Source organism: Gambusia affinis, linkage group LG17 (assembly GCF_019740435.1).
Source record: "Gambusia affinis linkage group LG17, SWU_Gaff_1.0, whole genome shotgun sequence".
NCBI lineage: Eukaryota > Metazoa > Chordata > Actinopteri > Cyprinodontiformes > Poeciliidae > Gambusia > Gambusia affinis.
In genome coordinates this window covers 23,117,536-23,137,882 of record NC_057884.1, presented here as the reverse complement: position 1 = coordinate 23,137,882, position 20,347 = coordinate 23,117,536, and the positions used below count along the sequence as shown (strand labels likewise).

Here is a 20,347-nt window from a genome sequence, read left to right as displayed (position 1 = left end):
TTGCTAAATACCTTATTAGCTACTGCTAAATATCATGTTGGAGTGGTGCTTTAGCATTAGCTACTGCTAAATACTGTGTTAGCTACTGCGAAATATCATTTTGGAGTGGTGCTTTAGCATTAGCTATTGCTAAATACCTTATTAGCTACTGCTAAATATCATGTTGGAGTGGTGCTTTAGCATTAGCATGTGCTAAATACTGTGTTCTTGAATCACTTTACCGTTTTTGGAATCAATGTTTATGATTTGTTCTTTAGGGTTTTTAATTAACGGTGTCCCCTCTGTGAATCTTTCATCAAACTGAGTCATCAACAGGAAAAGGCTGAACGCAAGAATCAAGGTGCAGAAATGGTCTAGTCAAAGACCAGACGTCCACCTGGCTGAAATGCTGTGGTGGTCAGAGTCATTGCTGCTGAAAGTGTGTCTACAACCTGTTGGGTCATGCAGTTTGGACTTTGTTCTCCAATAAAACCTCCAGAATCTGATTCTGCAGAACATGTTCAGGAGGCTCAGGAGGTTTTTAAATTCAATGTCTGCAGCAGATCAAAACTCCAACTCAGACGAGGACGAGCACACCAGGTGGGCGGAGAGAGGCGCGAACAGAGGAAGACGGAGGGGAAGTGGTGAGGATGCCTTACAGTGGCAGCAGCAGTCGGCTCTTCGTCTCTCAGCAGCTCAGCTCACGTCAACCTGCTGCTGGAGTTTCCTCACGCCAGAACTCAGCATCCTGACGCTCCAGGTAAGACTTCTCCTCTTCCTCACACATCCAGCCTCTACCTGCCGGCTGTCGGGTTGACGTTTCCCCAACCGGTTCCACTCAGCCGCCGTCCAGCCCGTCGGCTCGGCGTCCCGCTGAGAGAACATGAGCTGAAGATTATATCACAAGAGGAAATCAGCTGCACTTCCTCAGTCAGACTATAAAAAAGTTAAATATCTGCCACCATCTTGAAAGTAGCACTTTCTGACATTTACATACATGTAAAGGCAGCAGGCAGGTTTAAATATTTGCTCTCCCTCACCTGAGCGTCTAGTTAAACACAGGCCTGTTTGCGGTTTACACCCAGCTCTAATGCAGGCCTCTTCATCACAGATACTTCAGCTACAGGAGTTGTTGGTTCAACACCGCGGTGTAACTCTTAAAATTACAAAGTCAAAACTGAAAATAGAGGAATATGAAATAAATGTTACAGTTCCCCAAACAGAGAGCTCAATGAGAAATGTATTTATATACTGTTTTGTCTCATCAAACAAATTGAATTTACTCCTTAGTTAGCTTTAGTTCTTTAGAAAGTCCGGTTCATTTGGGGAGGTGTGAACACGCAATCGGACCAAAAACCCGAAACCTCGGTCTGGGTTCAGTTGAAGTGAACTCTGGTTCGGATTCAAAGCTTATGTGAACACCAAGCGGATCGCAGAATGCTCTAGAAGCAGGTAGAGGACTACAACACAGAGCATTCTGGGTAATTAAAACCAAAACAAACATGTGAGTCTAAAGCTAGCAGGAGAAATGTCTTGTGGTCTTTTACCAAAAACAAAATAAAATTCCACAACACTAAAATCTGACGCCACTCCGTTTTTGTTTGCATTTCGTGAAGCAGGAAGTTTCACGCTGTGTCTTCTTCAGAGGTTTTTATTTTGTTTCCTTCAGTAGTTTTTGGTGCAGCGCCACCACAGGTGAGGAGGGGAACAGAGTTTTCAAAGGATTTGGTCGGTTTGACTCAGTGCAGTTTGAAGGTGACCCACAGAGGCTGAAAATGTATCAAATGTTGCAATTTTGGTCCCAAATGGAACCGAATACATCAAACTATGAGACGGGAGAATAACTTGAAGATTAAACCAAATCTTTCGGATCAGTTCCAGAAGAGATGCAGTGTACAATGTGTTGAGGCCACAAATCATACTGCAATCTACGGAAATACAAGAAGAAATGAAACATGAAGTCATTTTACAGTTTCAGGATTCCAGAGAACCAGTAAACACAAATGGAGAAACCAGAAAGTGTCACCAAAATTACCTCATCAAAAAAGTCCCAAAGAACCGAGAACAACATGTAGAGCTCTGGAGGCGTCACTGGTTCAGTTAGGGTTCATGATTTAACAACAAGAAAGACAGATGGGAGGGGCACACGTCTGCTAATCTACTAATTAGCACATTTAGTGCTTTTACTAAGTTTAAAACTTTTTAGCACACTTAGCTTCCCCTAAACACTAAAGCACTAATTTGCTGTTTTGTAGGCATTTAATTGAATAAAGTTCAACGTTGGTGTTGAAGCTTTTGTAATGAACTCCTAAGAATTCTTCATGTATGTAGATGTTTATATTCATGCTCTTATTTTGAAGTCCTCTCCCCACATTCTCCACTTGTGAGAATTATGTCTACTTTGTACTCAGAGGACAGTAAACAGATTAAAACCTACTGATGTCCTTCAGGCTTTCTGACCGAATCCCTGCTGAGGTGAAATTGGCTGAATTAGCATCAGAGCTAGCAAAACTCAACAGCTATAAACCTTAAACCATTCAAATCCTCCAGTCTGAGTGGATCAAACCAGTGAACGATCATTATTAGAGTCCAGTCCTGCTGCCTCTATGAGAATAGTCAACAAACACCAAGTTGGTTGTTTTTAATTAACTCAAGGAATCAAGTTAAATTAAGAATCATTGTTCCAACAGACAGTAGATAGATTGTATAATGGTTGTTGTTTACATTATACAACCTGATGTTGAGGTAACGTTGAGGTAAAGGGCACATCGGCGTTAACTTCCTCACTTTCAGAACCCAGACCTGACACTTCTTCATCGGGTCAATTGTTCGGTTTGCTTCTTCTTCCACAAAGTGATTTTTGTTTGTGATTAGCATTTCACAACGAGGGGAAATAACCAAAATTAACTTTTATGGTTTCCTCACTTGAATTATGTCTTTTCCAGTAGCCATTTTGCAGCAGTAAAACCAAACATGCTGGAGCTTCAGTTGGGTTGCTAGGTAACGGGGTGAGTTCAGCTGGGGTTGCTAGGCAACGGGCAGTGCCTGCTGGTTGGTGACTCGACATTCCGAAAGTTCTTTACACCAAAAATATGAACTTATTGCCAAAAAAAAAAAACAGCTGTGTGGTTTTGTTTTAGGCAAAAATAGAAAAATAAAAACATCCAAAATGTTTCATATCAGATATTGATATTGGCCCAAATTTAAGATCAGTTCACCCACAATTCAAATATTGTATTTTATTCTGTGAAAAGATTGTATGATGACTAGAAATCTGCTTAAAATTCCACTTAAAAATAAACATTAATGTAAGACTTATTTTTATCTACATTGTGGGGCAGAGTTATTGTCATTGTTGAGGAAACACTGCAAAAATTGTTTTATATCATAGTGCAAAACTAACCTACAAGTAACTTTTCAACAAGATAAAGAAGTTTATTTTAGCTAAATAATTCCTTAATTGTAATTTTAAAAACATACAGATTGTTTCACTTATAACAAGACATTTTTCTAATGTTGCAAAAGAAATAATCTGCCAGTGAAAGTAGTACTTTTTCATAAATATGAAGGAATTATTGACTCAAAACAAATTCCTATATCTTCCTGAAAAGTTACTTGTTATGGAAAATTATTTATTTCAAGTGTACTAAAATGTTTGGACTGGAAACTTCACCAAAAATAATTTGGTAAAGATTGTTTTTGCATTGCAAGTGTCTTTTTTATTATTTATGTGTTTGCCTTAGTTATTATTTTTGATTTGATCAACCTCGTTCTGTTTTACTTAGATTATCTTCTCTCTGTTTTCACACCTGCATCCTGTTAGCCAATCAGCTCCAGCGTCTTTCCCAGTATTTAACCTCCTCTCTTTTACTCTCTGTTATTAACTGCTTCCTGTTGTTTATCTGCTGTTGCTCCATATGTCTCTTCATATGTAAGTTGTTGTTTATTTATCATTAAATTCTCTTTTACGCCCCTCTTAATCTGCAATACTATCTACAAACCAAATCATCAGCCAGAAACCTAAAACTGTCACCGGGTCACGTTTTTATGAACGGTTTATTCTTCCCTTCAGGTTTTTCTGCCTTCAATATCAATATGGAAACTAACATGAGAGCAGATCCCTGAAAAACGTTTCTCTTTTTCTTGACGACTCTCCTCGACCCAGTTCGCCTCTCCTCGAGTCAAAACCACAAAACCACATCCTGAAGCAGAACCTTAAAATAAACAGAGCTTCTCTGGTTGTCTGTGCCGCTTTCTGCAAGTTTACGCCAAAACATTTAATCTGGAAAATATTTTTAAAACGAGATAAAAGTTGTCTCTTACATAAGACACCAAAAGAAACAAAAAAATGAGTAGGAAAAAATATTAGTTTCATAATTTCTGGTGGTTTGTTATATAATTATGTTCTGGTTTTAACTAAATGAGTTTGTAGCCAATTAAAAAGCAGCTGGAAAGAGATGGGTTAAATGAGGATAAGAACACAGTGAAAAGTGATAAAATTCATGTCAGTTCCATTGAAAAAAAAAAACTCAGTTCAACTACAGAATCATGTGTTTTGTGAAACTAATTGGGCAAATATTAAGTAAATATCACTACAAACAATGGCCTTTTCCAAATATAATCTGGGTTCAGTGAAGCATGAGAGTGTTAATAACTTTACCAAATTAAATAACTATTTAATTAATTTAACTCCAGAGTGCAGATCCACCACCTTATGAAGCAGATCACTATTTCTGCTCCTGATAAAAACAAACTTTAATCGATGTCTGAAGCATAAATGTGATTAAGAACAACTGACAGGCGAATAAAACTAATTATTTTCCTCCTGATGAAAAACAGAACTGAGTTTTTACAATATAACAAACTGATTCATTGATTGTTTCAGGTTTTAATCTACTTACCAGAAAACAGCTGGCTAAGCTAATGCTAGTTAGCTAAGCTAGGTTACTACAAAATTACAATAGCCATGTGTGAATTTGGTAAATGTGATAAAAACAAACATGAAAATATATTTATTTAACTTTCAGGTCTGTAAATGTGTAAAGATTCACTATTTACTGGATAAAACCGTTGTTAGCTAGTAGATGTTAGCATTTCCTGTCTTAGGCTCCTTTCACTCCTTTACTATTATGCTAAAACGATGCAAAATGTTTAATGATAAATAAAACTTAAGAGTTCAAGAGTAAAATACATGCATGGAAAACATATTTAACTTTAAACAGATTTTCACAAACTATGATGCCCTGAACAGCCAGATCTTTTGAAACTTCACCATTTCTCTCCTTTTACTTCTGTTGTATTTATGAATACTTAGTTTTTTTCTGCTAGATCAGTTGAACAGAGCTTCTCTTCTGTAACCTCATCCAGAATGTGGATTTGAATCCAGAACCTTCAGAGCCAAGATGTGAGGAAACCTTCTCAGTCATGAACAAGCCTTTGTTTTGTCCCGTTTGTATTTTGGGAAACTCAGGATCTAAGCTGTAAACCCTGATTGCTGCTTATTGTTATGAAAGTGGGAGATTTTCTGTGTGTGTAACAGGTTTTATAATCCTTTTTAATTGGGACCAAAGGTTATTGTGGAGGATTCTGGAGCTAAAGGCTTACAAAAACTGAAAGTACCTCAGAGTTAAGGAGTAGCTCAGACAGAACAGCCTGTACAAGGTCAGCCTCCATGCAAGGAAAATAATTCACATTTTCTTTTGGTTTCTACAAACCAAACTAATATAATTATCTTTATGTAAATGTCTTCTCTCAACAGGAGCTGCCAGCTGGGGAAATGAAGTTTCCATGAAGCCCATCAGTCGTAAAGCTGTGGATCGTTGGTTCATTCATTAGTGAACGCAAACAAAACAGGAAGTCAGTGGAAGTTGGAGGAAGAACAGCCGAGCTTCCCTTTGATTAAGTTCTCTAAACCCAAAAGATGTCAACAGAGACAGTCGACAAGGAAGGAAGAGGAACCAAAACCTCTAAAACGTCAAAGGATCACAAAAAGGTAAAAAAATAAATAAAATGCCATCGTTTGTCACGTTAGTTTCGACTTTCTAGTGGATTTTTAATCTACTATCTCAGAAATATTTAATTATTGACGGTATTTTTAATTTTGAAATGTTAGGTGCAACTTTCTCCCTAAGTGTCATGTGAGAGTCGTTTATCAATGCAAATGTTTTAGTATCAAACCAAAATATTTAAAAGGTTCAGCCATGACAATGAGTTCACTTTACTCTAGTTACAAGATTTCAATCAATAAAGGTTTATTAGATAAAATAATCCATCATTTCCCACGAGTGAGAAATTTAAGCTGCTTTGGCAGAAAGAGGACAGAACAAAAGATTAACAGAAATAAAACAGAAAAACACCATACTGGCTAAGAAATTAAAATATGAACATTTCAACAGATTCTACTTGGATGTAATCTGCAGCAGCTGCATGATCATTAAAACAGCCAAAATGTCTGAAATATTATAATATAATATTATATACAACCAGTTGCTGGTTGTATATAATAATTGACCTGCTGGGTAAATTGGGACCATTTTTACAATGAATGGTACTTATGTAATCATGGTTTTCAAAAACTAAACTCCAGCAACCTCAATATATCTTGTTATAATTGGTTTTGAAAGTAGAAGTATGCAAATAATTTTAGATTTTCCAAGACAGCTGTAGATCTTTGTGTAAACTGATGAGTTTTGAATCTTGACTCCTAATTTTATAGTATTCTGGTTATCTATGCTTTTTTTCTCTCTCTTAAGTAGATATTAAACTTTTTCAAATAAACATTTCTGTTTCTTTTATTGAAGCATTCAAGATTAGAATTTAGGAGTTATCCTTAGGTTAACTATAACCATCAAAATCTCACAACAACAATATTTTCCAAACTTTGTCGAATCTATGAACTGTCCTCAATCAAATGTAGTTTCCCTTAATCATTTTGAGACTTAAATCTTACCATACAGTGCTAAACATTACATTTGTTTGCACTTTATTCTTTATTGGTTAAATAAACAAGTTCAGTTGTCCAATACAGTAAAAGCTAATAATTTCTTATAGTTTGGTGTTTATGTGTTGCCAAATGTAAAAGATTGTCAAGAATTTTATTTATTTATTAATTCCTTCTCGTTCATGCAAGCTAGCTTTAAAAAGCTACAGGCTGTAGATGAGTGTTATTTTAAAAATACTAATTGACACAGATAAGATCACATTACATGCTGAACGAGTCCAGTATCTGTGGAGAGGAACATGACATCGTGTTTTCCCCCGAAATGGATCGAGGCTATTTACGCTAACGTTCAGTTAGCAAGTGGTGCTAACCGTTAGCGGCTACACGTTAGCATAATTCCAAACAGCAACACGGGCTCTGTGTGAGGCTGAAAGCGGTTAAACATCCGTGCATTTCTGTCTGTTTATGAGGTCACCGCCACCACTGAACATGTTTACAAGCTAATTAACACGAAGCCACGTTCAGCTGAGGGAGTCAACAGAGCCATTAACATGATTTATCCCGAGGGGAACCTGATAATCCCGACACTTTCAGATAGACCAAATGTTAACAGATGCTAAATATAGCCCGTTTGTTAGGGGGGAAATATGTAAAGGTTATGCGTGGAGACAAGAAAGAACTAATTAGTTTCTTTTTTTATTATTATTCATTTATAAATGTATTTGTCAGCCCACACCAGAGGCCCTGAAAGGAGCTATCCAGCTGGGAATCGGCTATGTTGTTGGAAACCTGAGCTCCAAACCCGACAGAGATGTTCTGATGCAGGACTTCTCCATGGTAGAAACCGTCTTCTTACCCAGGTAAATATTTACATACTGTACAAATAGAGATAAGTCAATATAAATAAAAAAACAAACAAACAGGCTTTTAGTGCAGAAGTGAGTGGAAAAACAACCCATGTTCTCACATTTTGTTTATCCTGTAGCCTATAGTAAATAGAGATTTGACAATTTTACCTCAGAGGATTGAGAATAGTTTGAGCTCAGTTACCCACTGGTGGATTTTATTAAGAGTGAAATGGCTCACTACCAAGGGCGGCACATCATGTGGGGGCAGCTGCACTCTGGAGAAATGTTCTATTACTTCTTAAATTGATGTAGAATGGATTAGCATACAAACTGGTCAAACATGGACTGAATTAATGTTTTATTTGATGTTGCATAGTCTCATAATGAAATAATCTGCCTATTAATTTGTCTATTCATTACGTGGAGGAAAAAATGCTAAATAATTATATTAAACCAAATCAATTGAGGTAAAACTTCTAAAAGATCTGAGGTATAAATAAGACTTTCTGTCCTACCATCACAAACATAAATGTATAATTTGCTAAATTAGCATTGCAGATACAGTGCAGTTATATCTGACATTTTGTTAGTGTGATAATATGAAATATCAAGGTATTTTAGATGGAAATCTGAAATGGAAATGTTTGAGTTGAATAATAATCCTCAATTTATGGTAGAAATGATTCACCAGGTGGAAAATCAACTTTCTTAGTCAAAATGAAATATTTGGCAATAATAAAACATTTTGGGTGACACTTAGATAAGAAAGTGAAAGGTTTAACGTCAACCCTCTGAAATGTTTTGGTTGCCAGTGATTGTGGCACAATTTACTTTGTATGAAATATTTCTGAATATAGAACACATTACCGGAGGAAAACACACGTCTTTGCAGAGTGTTGGTTTAATTTGACAAAAACAAGCCGTCGTTCTTGGTCAGACGTTATCTGGAAACATGATGCCATGGAAAACACTATAGCAATACTTGGTTTACCCTCTATAACTGGTCAAACAGCCTCACCAGTTAACTAACTACCATTTTTCATTACTATTATCTCCAGTGAGGGCAGCAACCTGACTCCGGCGCATCGCTTCCCAGATTTCCGGCTGAAAACGTACGCGCCGCTGGCCTTCCGCTACTTCAGGGAGCTGTTTGGGATCAAACCTGATGACTATCTGGTGAGCTGAAACCACAACGTCAAACTGACTCGTCACCGTGGTGATGCGAGTTTTCTCATAACTGGTTGCAAAATGGTCCGACTGTTGCATCACTCTTTCTCAGTACTCCATCTGTAAGGAGCCGCTGATAGAGCTGTCCAACCCCGGCGCCAGCAGTTCCTGGTTCTACCTCACCAGCGACGACGAGTTCATCATCAAGACGGTGCAGCACAAAGAGGCGGAGTTTCTGCAGAAGCTGCTTCCTGGTTACTACATGGTGGGTTGCTGAGTCAAACGTTTCCCAGCAGTGACATCACAAGACGCTCGGCTTCCCACAGAGCACTTTGCAGTTTTCTTGCACTTCAATCTTTCAGATCACGTATATAACCACAATAAAAACGGAAAGCTGTTTTCAAATCAACATTTTATTTAATAACGAAAAAATATACTTTTAAATTCACCTATTATGCTTCTTTGAACAGGTAAATATCAGTCCATGGCCTATACAAAACATATTCATTACATTATTTGTACAAAATAAAGCATAGATGATGAGATTTTAGCTGTTTTAGGGCGTCATGTTGTTTTAAATCCAAATAAGCTGCTGCTGGTCAAAACCCCTGAACTTACAACGACATAAATTCAACATAAAATGGATGCAAACAGATGCATAATTATACAACATATTTGAAAAGCAGAAGTGGAGCCTCCTGCACAAACACTTGTCTTTTCCAACAGCCATTTTACAAGGCATACAGCGATAAAACCAGCTGACCAAACATCCTGGAACTTTACTGAGGTTGCTAGGTAACAGGACTGAATTCCGCTGGGGTTGCTAGGTAACGGGCAGTGCCTGCTGATTTGTGATGTGACATTCAGAAGGTTTTTGAAGCAGCTCATTTTCCAGAAACCAAAAACTGTGAGTGGGTTTTTGTTTTTTAAGCGCTTTTGCTGCTTTCAGAAACAGCAGAAATGAAAACATAAAAACATGCAACATGTAAATTTTGAATAATAGGTCGTCTTTAAATTCACAATCCAAACCAACAGTGATATAAATAGACCTCCTGCACTGTAAAATCCTTCAATAGAACCTTTTACTGCTACTGATTAAAAACAGTCATTTCTGAAGTTTTGGCTCCAGAGAATCTTCATCCACACATGCAGAAAATAATGAAACTTTCCCACCTAAAAAAAACATTTTGTATCCAGTTTCTTATTTTATAAGACTAAGATTCACTTCGTCATTCAGCACCACGTCAAAGACGGTGCAGAATTTCATAAAAACATCAGAATTTTAAAACAGGCATGTACAATAAACACACAATCATTCAGTGGTGGGCGTGCTGTGGTGGCGTAGGGGGTGGTGTGACCCAGATTTGGAGGCCTTGAGTCCTCGACGCGGCCGTCGCAGGTTCGATTCCCGGACCTGGCGACATTTGCCGCATGTCTTCCCCTCACTCCCTCCCCCTTTCCTGTCAGCCTGCTGTCATATAAGGGACACTAGAGCTACAAAAAGACCCCCTGGTGGGGAGAAAAAATAAATAAAATTCATTCAGTGGAACATATTAAAAACACAAAATAATACAAATACAAGTGAAATCAGAAGAATCTGGGTAACATTTTTTGGTTTAAATAAAAGAAATCATCATTTAAAAATATTTTTTTTATATTTAATTTGGTTACCTTTAAAATTTGTTCTAGTTTAGTTGAACAAAACATTGAAAAAATGAAGGAATTTCTTAAAAATAACCATAAAACTCCACCGTGTCTTCATGTCGTCTTCCCTGTTTGGTTCTCATTTCAGAACCTGAACCAGAACCCGCGGACGCTGCTGCCCAAGTTTTACGGCCTGTACTGCATCCAGTGCGGCGGCGTGACGGTGCGCGTGGTGGTGATGAACAACGTTCTGCCTCGAGCCATGAAGATGCACTTCAAGTACGACCTGAAAGGCTCCTCCTACAAACGCCGCGCGTCTCGCAAGGAGCGCGTGAAGAACTCGCCAACGTTCAAAGACCTGGACTTCCAGGAGACGCACCAGGACGGGCTTTTCTTCGACCCGGACACCTACAGCGCCCTGATGAAGACTCTGCAGAGGGACTGCAGGGTGAGCAGGAACGCACTGCAAAAACACCAAACATCACCAAGCATTTCTCAAGCTTTAGTGGAAGAAACTCACTACAAAACGAACTTACAAGTAACTTTTCAGCTTGTTTTAAGTCAATAATTCCTTAATGTGGATGAAAAACTTCTAGTTATAAAGAAATCTGCCAGTGGAACAAGAGATTTTATCTTATAACATGGAAAAAATGGCTTAATCGCTCATAACTAGAACCTTTTTGATCAATACTAATGAATTATTGACTTAAAACAATCAAATCTTTGAAGTTAGTGTAGTTTAGAAAATATTTCTAAAGTTTTTAGTGCAAATATCTTAGTACATTTGAGGCAAAACTGACTTAAAATTAACATTTTAGTTGTTTTAAATAAACAACAAAAAAATAGTTGTAAGTAAAATAATATTTCAGTGGAACAAAACATGTTAAATGTTCCACTGGTTGATTATTTCTCTTACAGCAGGAACTTTGTCCATCAATATTAAAGGATTATTAACAACTACAGGCTCTTATTTCTTGCTGAAAAGTTACTTTTAAGTTAATAAAAAGGTTTCTGGTTTAACCTTTTTAAACTTTAATACCAGCTACTATTGAGTAATTTTATTATAAAGTATTTCTGCTCTTGAGTAAAAATTTCTGGATTTTCTAACAACTGAATAAAAAAAAACGTATTTTTAATAAAAATTCACCTGCAGGTTTTGTTAGTTTTATAAGTTTTTATTGAAAGAAACTGATTGGAAAAAATTATTTTGCCTGATTTAGTTATTTTTTTTGTTAAATGAATTACAGTTGTTTTGGTCATTAAAATAACATTTCCATTAAATTTATACTTTGGTCCATCTGATGATGCAATTTTTAGATATTAAATTATTATTTGATACTTTATCAGACTTTTTGCAAAAATATTTTTTACTCGAGTAATTTCCTGGACGGCTACTTTTTACTTTAAAATTGATGCTTACTGACTGTGACAAGTAAAAGAACAACTCCAAGCCTACAGCCAGAGTGGTTTTAGTTAGAAAGGCCTAGTCAAAGTCACAAAAGTGGTTTTGTTTGCATCGTATTGCAGTAGGAAAAACTGCAGAAGTTTCCAGAATCTACATTTTAACTTCATGTTTCCATTTAACTGAAGATCACGTGGCTCTAAAATGGAGAAATGAAGGTTTCTGAGCACAAAGGGAGCGATGCTAACAGCTAACAGCTGATCACTAATAGAAATAAATCTGAGCTTACACAGAAATGCTCATTAGTGGTGAGAGAATCAGCAGCTGCAGCTTATTCCCACTATCAGCTTGTTGTTCCGTCGATTTCCCCGGACAAAACACTCAAAGAAATTGAGACTCAATCAACTTATCTCTTCAGTCCACAGCGGGTTTCGCTCTTTGCTCCTCGCTAAGCCGATGATCGCCGCACAATTCCTCACTTTGATGACGTTACGCAACACAACAGAGCAGCAGGCCAACATCTCTGCTTCTCTGTCTGTTGTTTTATTAAACAGAAACAACAATGGTCACTTGATTAAGAATTAGCACCTGATCAGCTCTAACTGTGTCACATCAGTCTGTGTTTGGTAACTCAATTTATTAAGAGTCTCTTTCTTTGTGTTCAGAGGCTTAGAGTGTACTGTACTTTCTGGTTTAGCCTTTTTAAACTTTAATACCAGCTTACGTGAATCCCAGAGTTCATTTTCTATCTTTTTAAGCTAGAAATGCTTCAAACAAGTCACATTTCAACTATTATAAGAACTTTAACTCTTCATCCCTGTTTAGTTTTTTTTTTTTCAAACTGTATGATGTAATGTTCAATGCACACTTATAAAGTGGATCTTCACAACCACCTGATAATAGCTAAATTCGCTCTTAACAATGTTATAATTGCCTATTTTCAAAGTTCAAACACCAAATATATCTTAACATCCATTGGTACATGCAATGGAAACTGACTTAGCACTAACAGAAGCTAATAGCTACAAACTTGGCTAATAAACTAGATTCTCATCAAGCTAACAGCTAATTAAAATCAAGCTAACGGCTAATCAGAGTCAAGCTAAAAGCTATATACTGTTAAGGTAAAAATTGTAATCAAAACTTTGGTGTCCAGATGTGTCTCAGTTGTGAATTTACGATGCTGTATCAGGAAATTTGTAAATTTAAACAAAATAAGAAAAGTCTGCCAGAAAAGTCAGAAATTTTGAGACGAATCTCAGAAATTTTCTACAAAAATAAAAAAAAAAAAAAAAAAAAAAAAACTTCCGAATTTGAAAAGTCATGAGAACACTGGTGGAAACAGAAAAATCCACCAGTATATTGAAGCAGCAAATATAGGATGAAAAAAATCAGTTAGCATTAATGCAAACATTTGAGGATCCAAAAAGCAATCTGAAGTCACTGGTATTCAGTTCTCCTCCTGACTTGTGGCCCCTCAGGTTCTGGAGAGCTTCAAGATCATGGACTACAGTTTGCTGCTGGGGATCCACGTGCTGGACAGGAAGCCGCTGAGCAGAGGGAACCGCTGCGACAGCAGGAGAGGACAGAAGGTCCTGTACTCCACCGCCCTGGAGTCCATCCAGGGGAACGTGAAGGACCCAGAACCGGTGGCAGACGACGACACGTGAGCAAACCTCTAATTATAAAAAAAAAAAATACCTGAGTTATTCAAACTGGTGATTGTGTTTGTTTAAATAAATCCAAATAATCGTCACTTCTCTCTACAGGTTGGGTGGGATTCCTGCAAAACACAAAGATGAAAACCTGCTCATCTTCTTAGGAATCATTGATATTCTTCAGTCATACAGGTAACAAAAAACACTGACAGCAAGTTAAGGAGTGAATTTCAACTAAAAATTAAGAGTTTTTTTAGATGAATCTCAGGAATTTTCAAGAAAGAAACTTGGACATTTCTGTTGGCTTTTGAACCTCAGACTTTTCCAAGTTCTTTTTAAAAAGAGATGTAAAATAACCTGAATATTAAAAATTTTTCTAGAAACATTTCCACTTCACTTTTAAAAATGAAATTTTGAATTTATTCCTAGAAAATAATTCTGAGAAAAGCTCCTTAAACATACATCTTCGAACGCACATGGGTGAAAAGCCTTACAGCTGCGTGGGATGTGGCAAATGCTACGCATATAAATATGGTTTAATTTCACATTTGAAAGAACAAAATTGTTCACATTTGAAATTCAGAAATTTCTGTTTTTTCTAGAAACCCTCTAGATAAAGTGATTTATCTTAAAGTTTAGTTTTCAATCCTGATTAGTCAGATTAATCATTAAAAATGTTTTGTAATCCCTTAAAAGTTATCTTTATCTGTTGTTTTCTGTTGAAATTTGATTTTTCTTTCCTAATTTTATTGTTTTCATTTTGTTTTGTTTTTCTTCAGGTTCATTAAGAAAGTTGAGCACTCCTGGAAGGCTCTCGTTTACGACGGGGTCGGTTTGTCAACCAGCTCTTCTATTTCACTCACAGATTCATAAGAACATTTTTATTTGACCTTTTCTCTGCTTACAGGACACCGTATCGGTCCACAGGCCCGGTTTCTACGCAGACCGGTTTTTAAAATTCATGGGATCGACTGTTTTCAGAAAGCTTCATCGTAAGTTCAACTTTCTGCTTTATTTGCCCTCCGTTTAGTCAGTTTGTTTTATGAGTTTGTATTTTCTGTTTTTGTAACATCAGCGTTAAGAGGAGCGTCTTCGAAGAGGAAGAGGAGTTCCCTCTATGCAGGGAAGTCGGCGTCTCAGGAGTTTCTGTCCATGCAGAAAGAGAAGGAGAAAGAGGAGAAGAAGGCGCAGAGCATGGACAACCTGGATGGAAACTGTAACATAAACTTTACCTCCATTTTTTTTAAATGTAATTTTTTATTTTTTTTTTTTGCCGTTTCTGATTCACTTTCCGGTCTTTCGACAGTTTATAGTTCCTCCAAACAACCAGATCTTCTCCCCAAATCTGCTCTGACTGAATCCATCCGAAACAACGAAGAGGAAGCTGAAAACAGGTACTTCGTCTCCGTGGCAACCATCTGGCCTCACATCCTGTTGTTGTCAGCAATAACAGGAAAAACAAAACCTTTGTTTCCTGATATGAAAACCCCCAAATACTGAACTCTGTTCACCTGATATAATTCACCTGATTTTGACGTAAAACTAATTTTGGAATAATTTTATTAAGACGTCTTGCATCTAAAGTGACAACAGTTTGTGTTTTTAAAGCAGATATTTTCTCCTAAAATGCACAAAGGTGGGTAAAGTATCAAAGCATTTTACTCAAGTAACAGTATTCGTCCAAGAACTTACTCAAAAGTCTAACTGATCAAATTATCAATTATTTAATATTTTAAAATTACATCATCAGTCGGACCTAAATATGCAGTCAAATGGAAAGTTTGCTATTTTAAGGATCAAAATGACAATAATTCATATAATTAACAGAAATGACTAAGTCAGGCAAAAGAAAAAAAAATTTCCAAATCGGTTTCTTTCAATAAAAAACTGAAACTTTAGCAGAGACTGCAGGTGTGTGTCTGAATTTTTGGTTAAAACATGTTTGTTTTTAATTCATTGGGAAAAATATCCCGAAATTTTACTCAAGTAAGAGTAGAAATACTTCATAATAAAATTACTCAGAGTAAATATACTCCTAGAAGTTTTGTTTTTTGTTACTGTAATTGAGGTAATGTAACTACTTCTTACATTACATGATAACTCTGAAAATGTTAAGTGCATAAAAATCTAAAATGAAATGTCTGTTTTCTTCTGTCCCAGTGAAGATCGCCGGGACTCCAGCTCCACTTTAGCTCTGGACGATCCGCTGCCGTCGTTCAGCAGGAGCCAATCAGACTCTGAGTTGGATGTTTACTTGGTATGAAACCTTTTTATCCACAACTCTAAATGGTTCTTAGTTACTGATAATAAACATTATATCTTTAATAGATCTGCGTTGGTCCTTTCTGCTAAATGCAACGCTGCTGACCAGCTAGAATAAAATTTGAGATAATCTAATTTATTATCACTTGTGCTTCATGGAAGAAAGGAAATTTAGACTCATAATTTATCAGGCTGGATTTGTTTTTATAAAAATCCATCCATTCAGATAATTTTTAAGGGAGAAAATAAAAATGACATTTAGTTTTCATAATTTTTCCACAAGAAAACGTTTTAAAAGTGCCCCTCAGTCAATAAACCATAAATAAAATCTAGATTTTTTCCCCCAAAGCTAAAAGGTTATATGCAGTGATGATTAAAAAAAAGTTAACAATCATAAACATATAGCATAAGCTAATGCTGGGATGCTAATGCGTCACACCAACACGGTATTTAGAAGAAGCTAATGCTAACCCGCTAACGTTAAATTATATCTGCCCTCGAAACGCTACAACCCTTGAGCACCCATTTAATTTTATATGTAATAAATAATGTGCACCATAATTACGTGTTTATCTTATTCTCAACTGTCCGTTTTTTTGTTTTGTTCTTGTACTTTTCCTGTTTTAAATAAAGTTATTGTGGGGAAAAAACCGGACAAAATGTGAGGAGAGGAAACGGAACAGCTGCTAAAACAGCATTCACCTCCTTCAAAATAAGAGCGTCAATATAAACGTCTGACAGCTTGAAGGAATGTTAACCGTCGATCATCAAAATTTAAACACAGATGTTGAACTTTTTTTCAACTTAAAGTTTACAAAACAGCCATGAAAATATCAGGAAAAATTTATTTGCTGGAAGCTAGGTGCTAAACGTATTTAAAGTTGGAAAAAATACTAAACAAAAAGTTAGCTTCACTATTAGCATACTAGCAGAAGTGTGCCCACCGCTGTCTTATTTATAGTATTAAAATATTAAATTCATTGTTACACAGGAGAGAAAAAAACTCATATTTATATAAGGAATTGCCAACATTTTAGTCCTGAGATGCTTTTTTTTTGTTTTTGTAGGCGGTGTAGCTTCTAATATTTCCTTTCTTTGACAGATTATCACAAACACCTTTAAAGCTACCCACTTTTTTAAAATAACATTCAACATTTCTTTACAAAATGTGGCCTTAATACATTTTCAGCCTCAGACAGACTCGCCCAGGCGATCCAGCTGGAGCTGATCACTCGTTTGTGTTGCAACACCCATAAAAATGTAAGCATTAAATTACATCTACAAACATTTCCATTCACTTGTTTCTCTTCTTTAAATCGGAGACGCTGAGGGTCTTTTGGGGATTCGGTCTTTCCTTCATCAGACGTTCTGGGACATAAATAGAAACCTGTAGATTATACTCAGTGACTCATAATAAGTAAGCTCCCCGCAGCCATGAGACGTTTCTGTTAATGACTTCATCTTCCTGTTTGTCACTCTCATGCAATTTGTCTCATCGTTAAAATACTTTCTCACTTGATGGTTGCGGTTTCAAGGGGTCAAAAGTTCCTGCTGTCATCGTCCAGCCTGAGTGACTCAGCTCAGACTTTTTCCCTTTTGCTCTCCAGCCTGGGAAAACCTCAGTGAATTCGCTTACATAACCATCAAATCCTCATTCGGGCTTATATGGCGCCGTTTTCCAGCCCGTGTGGAGCAGACGTCCGAGTTAATCTGATCTCAGAGGCTCAGGCGGAGCACAGAGAAATTCAACAACTGGAACACAGACACAAAAAAAGAAATTTAGTCCGCATAAACTTATTTAAATGCTGTCCTTCTACTAGTTTGGGTAAAAAGACTGAACCTAATTGTTTATTTTCCTCCATTTTTGAATCTATTTGAAAGCAAAATAAATCTTTCCGCACATTATAAACAATCTAATAACCCATAAGAAATTTTACGACTACAAATGTCAAATTAAATAATTAAAATTGTATATAAAGATAGAAAATACTTTAACAGTTAGTACGCTTAGTTTTAAAGAAACTAAGGTCTATTTTTATTTAAAACTACCATCCTGTAGTATAAAATAACACAAATACCTGATTTTGATTAATTAAAAATTGAAAATGTTTAAAAACAGGAAATGTGTAGAAACAAATATGAGCCACCAGGGGGCGACAATGCACGTTTGTAAAAATTTATTTTATTTTTATAAAGATAATAAATGTAGGCTTTTTGCAACAATTTATAACAGAACATACAAAAGTCAAGAATTTACATGTGAAAAATGACATTAATAAATGCTAAATAAATATAAAAATTTCAGTTATGAGACACACAGGGTCAGGCAGCTGGAATAATAAGTTCTACTTTTTAGTCATGTGTGTTTTTCCTGAAAGGTATTAAATAAGAATTATGTTTTATTTTTCCTTTTCCAGTGAGGAAGGACCTGTGAGCAAACTTTTAAAAGACTACAAGCAGCAACATGCTGGTTCCCGCCTGTCTGCGTCACTCTGAGCCTCCATCATCATTATTTTCCGTGTTGTCATCAATGTGCCAAATCACTATAGATCCATTATTATTCTATTAATAGAAGGGGTTTGTGTGGTATGTTCTGACAAAAAAAACACTAAGCTGCCACTGCTTCTTCCTCTTTCACTTTGTTGTTCACTGTGCTGGCAGTAAATATTTAATTTTCTCTTTGTTCTCTCTTGCTTCTTATTCTTTGTTTTACTATAAATATGCAGCTTTCTGGATCTCTGAGGACAGAAATGACTTTCCCAGAAATGATGTTCAGAGTTGATTCTGTTACCTGTAGTATCACAGTGCAGGTTGGACCGCTGTGTTCTTGCATAATGTATTTCAATGAAGGGTTTTGCTCTGCCACACTTACAGGATCATGCAAAACTTCTGATAGCACTACATAATACAAATTAAACTTTCCCTGAACTTACTACTTCCTGTGCTGGAGCTTGCCAGGTACCTAACGGATAATTTCCTGTAATTGATTGATTGGTTACTGGTTTAAAATATTTCTGGAATCTATTATGTAGGATCCTGGAATGGTCTTGGAACCTTCTTGGTACTTTCCAGGAACCTTCCATGGACCTTTCTAGGCACATCCCTGGAAACTACAGGTACTTTTCTTGTAACTTACCAGTTATTGACTTGGGAATTGACCAGGTACCAACCTGGAGTGTTCTCAGAACATACCAGATACCGTTCTGGAAAATACCAGATACCTGCCTGAAATTTACCAGCGATTAGCCTGAGACTTTTCTGAAACTTGTGATGGAGTGTCCTGGAACGTTCATAGAACCTTTCTCGCAACTTAACGGAAACATTTCTGGAGACTATCAGGTTCTTTCCTGTAACTTACCAGTTACTGGGCTGAGACTTTGCTGGAACGTACCAGGTACCAACCTGGAACATCATCAGAACCTACCAGATACTTTCCTGAAAGCCATTGGGACTTTCCTGTAACTTACCAGTTACTGGCCTAAGACGCAACATTTCATTTCCTGAACCTTACAAGATACCATCCCTGAACTTAGCAGGTCTCAGAGTCTGATGGAAAGGTTCAAGTCCAGCCTACTGGGTTTTCTAAAGACCTGCAGTCTACTGTTTTTAGAACAATTTGTGATTCCTTCTAAGACTTTATGGACATGCAGTTATCGCCCAGCAGGACTTGGTACCTGCCAAGACCGCCAGAGATGCCACCAGCTGGTTCAGTGTTATTACTTTGCTTGATTGGCCAGAAAACAAACCTGAACAATAAGAACTATTTAAGATTGCTTAGCTGCTTGGAAGTTAAACATAAAAATTCAGGGATGAATAAATAATACCAAACATTAGTCCTCTTGATTTAGAGATGTTAGTCTGTCAGCATGCTAAACATTAGCATAACTTTTGTAGTTGTTGCTGTGTAAGCCTAGTAGCATCCGAACACAGCTGTACTTTTTTGACATGAGCTAATCGGTAAGTCTCCATAGTAAAACCCTTGTGTCCGAAAATTGCTTTGAAGGCAACAGGCGAACATTAGCATGTTAGCATGACATGCTAATTTGTTAGCTACAAATGCTATAGATATTAATTTAATGCAGTAGTAGAAATTTGTTTTTCATTTCCTGCAACATGTTGTACAAACTGTCCTCAAGACGGAGCATCTTAGCCTTTAACGTTTTTAAATATTAAATTGTTAAACTGTGTTGTCATAGTAACTCTTTACAGGCACAGTCTCATTTAACCTACAGGAAATAATATACAACATTGTCAAAATCTTTTCGATTATCCAATAAAAGCTGTGGTGGTTTGAATTACCTTGAGTTCTGATTTTATGTAAAAAGTGTTTTGTTTTTATGTCTTGGTCTTTAGTCCACATATTGTGTTTAAACCAAATGTGTTTTTCTGTGGTTTTTAAGACTACAATTGTAAATTTCTGGAAAATAAATTATTTAAAGTCCTTCTG

General features: G+C 36.5%; 2 protein-coding genes across 6 annotated transcripts in view; one reads left to right on the top strand and one right to left on the bottom strand.

Annotated features, from left to right (window-relative positions):
* The window catches only part of LOC122846992 (NLR family CARD domain-containing protein 3-like), a 165,289-nt gene that overhangs the window by 46,171 nt on the left and 98,771 nt on the right, over nt 1-20,347 (bottom strand). The gene's annotated exons all lie outside the window — the stretch shown is intronic.
* On the top strand, nt 602-20,341 carry pip5k1ba (phosphatidylinositol-4-phosphate 5-kinase, type I, beta a). 5 transcript variants are annotated; one of them, XM_044144354.1, is made up of 16 exons: nt 3,877-3,910; nt 5,550-5,640; nt 5,738-5,971; nt 7,649-7,779; nt 8,826-8,943; nt 9,047-9,199; nt 10,727-11,026; nt 13,462-13,646; nt 13,750-13,830; nt 14,418-14,466; nt 14,546-14,630; nt 14,714-14,854; nt 14,945-15,032; nt 15,799-15,895; nt 17,090-17,160; nt 18,318-20,341. In XM_044144354.1, the coding sequence occupies exons 3-15, from the start codon at nt 5,900-5,902 to the stop codon at nt 17,126-17,128; spliced, it is 1,539 nt and encodes a 512-aa protein (XP_044000289.1). In that variant the 5' UTR covers nt 3,877-3,910; nt 5,550-5,640; nt 5,738-5,899; the 3' UTR covers nt 17,129-17,160; nt 18,318-20,341. The 5 variants fall into 5 exon arrangements, with proteins under 5 accessions (XP_044000290.1, XP_044000291.1, XP_044000293.1 ...); XM_044144355.1 differs by lacking the exons at nt 3,877-3,910; nt 5,550-5,640 and adding an exon at nt 602-739; XM_044144356.1 differs by lacking the exon at nt 5,550-5,640 and having other exon boundaries at nt 3,821-3,910.

Excerpts from the sequence above, each read along its gene's own strand:
- pip5k1ba (XM_044144355.1), top strand. The coding sequence starts at position 5,900 with ATGTCAACAGAGACAGTCGACAAGGAAGGAAGAGGAACCAAAACCTCT. Across the intron at positions 8,944-9,046 it reads TCAAACCTGATGACTATCTG|TACTCCATCTGTAAGGAGCC; the intron begins GTGAGCTGAAAC and ends ACTCTTTCTCAG. Across the intron at positions 15,896-17,089 it reads CTGAGTTGGATGTTTACTTG|CCTCAGACAGACTCGCCCAG; the intron begins GTATGAAACCTT and ends ATACATTTTCAG.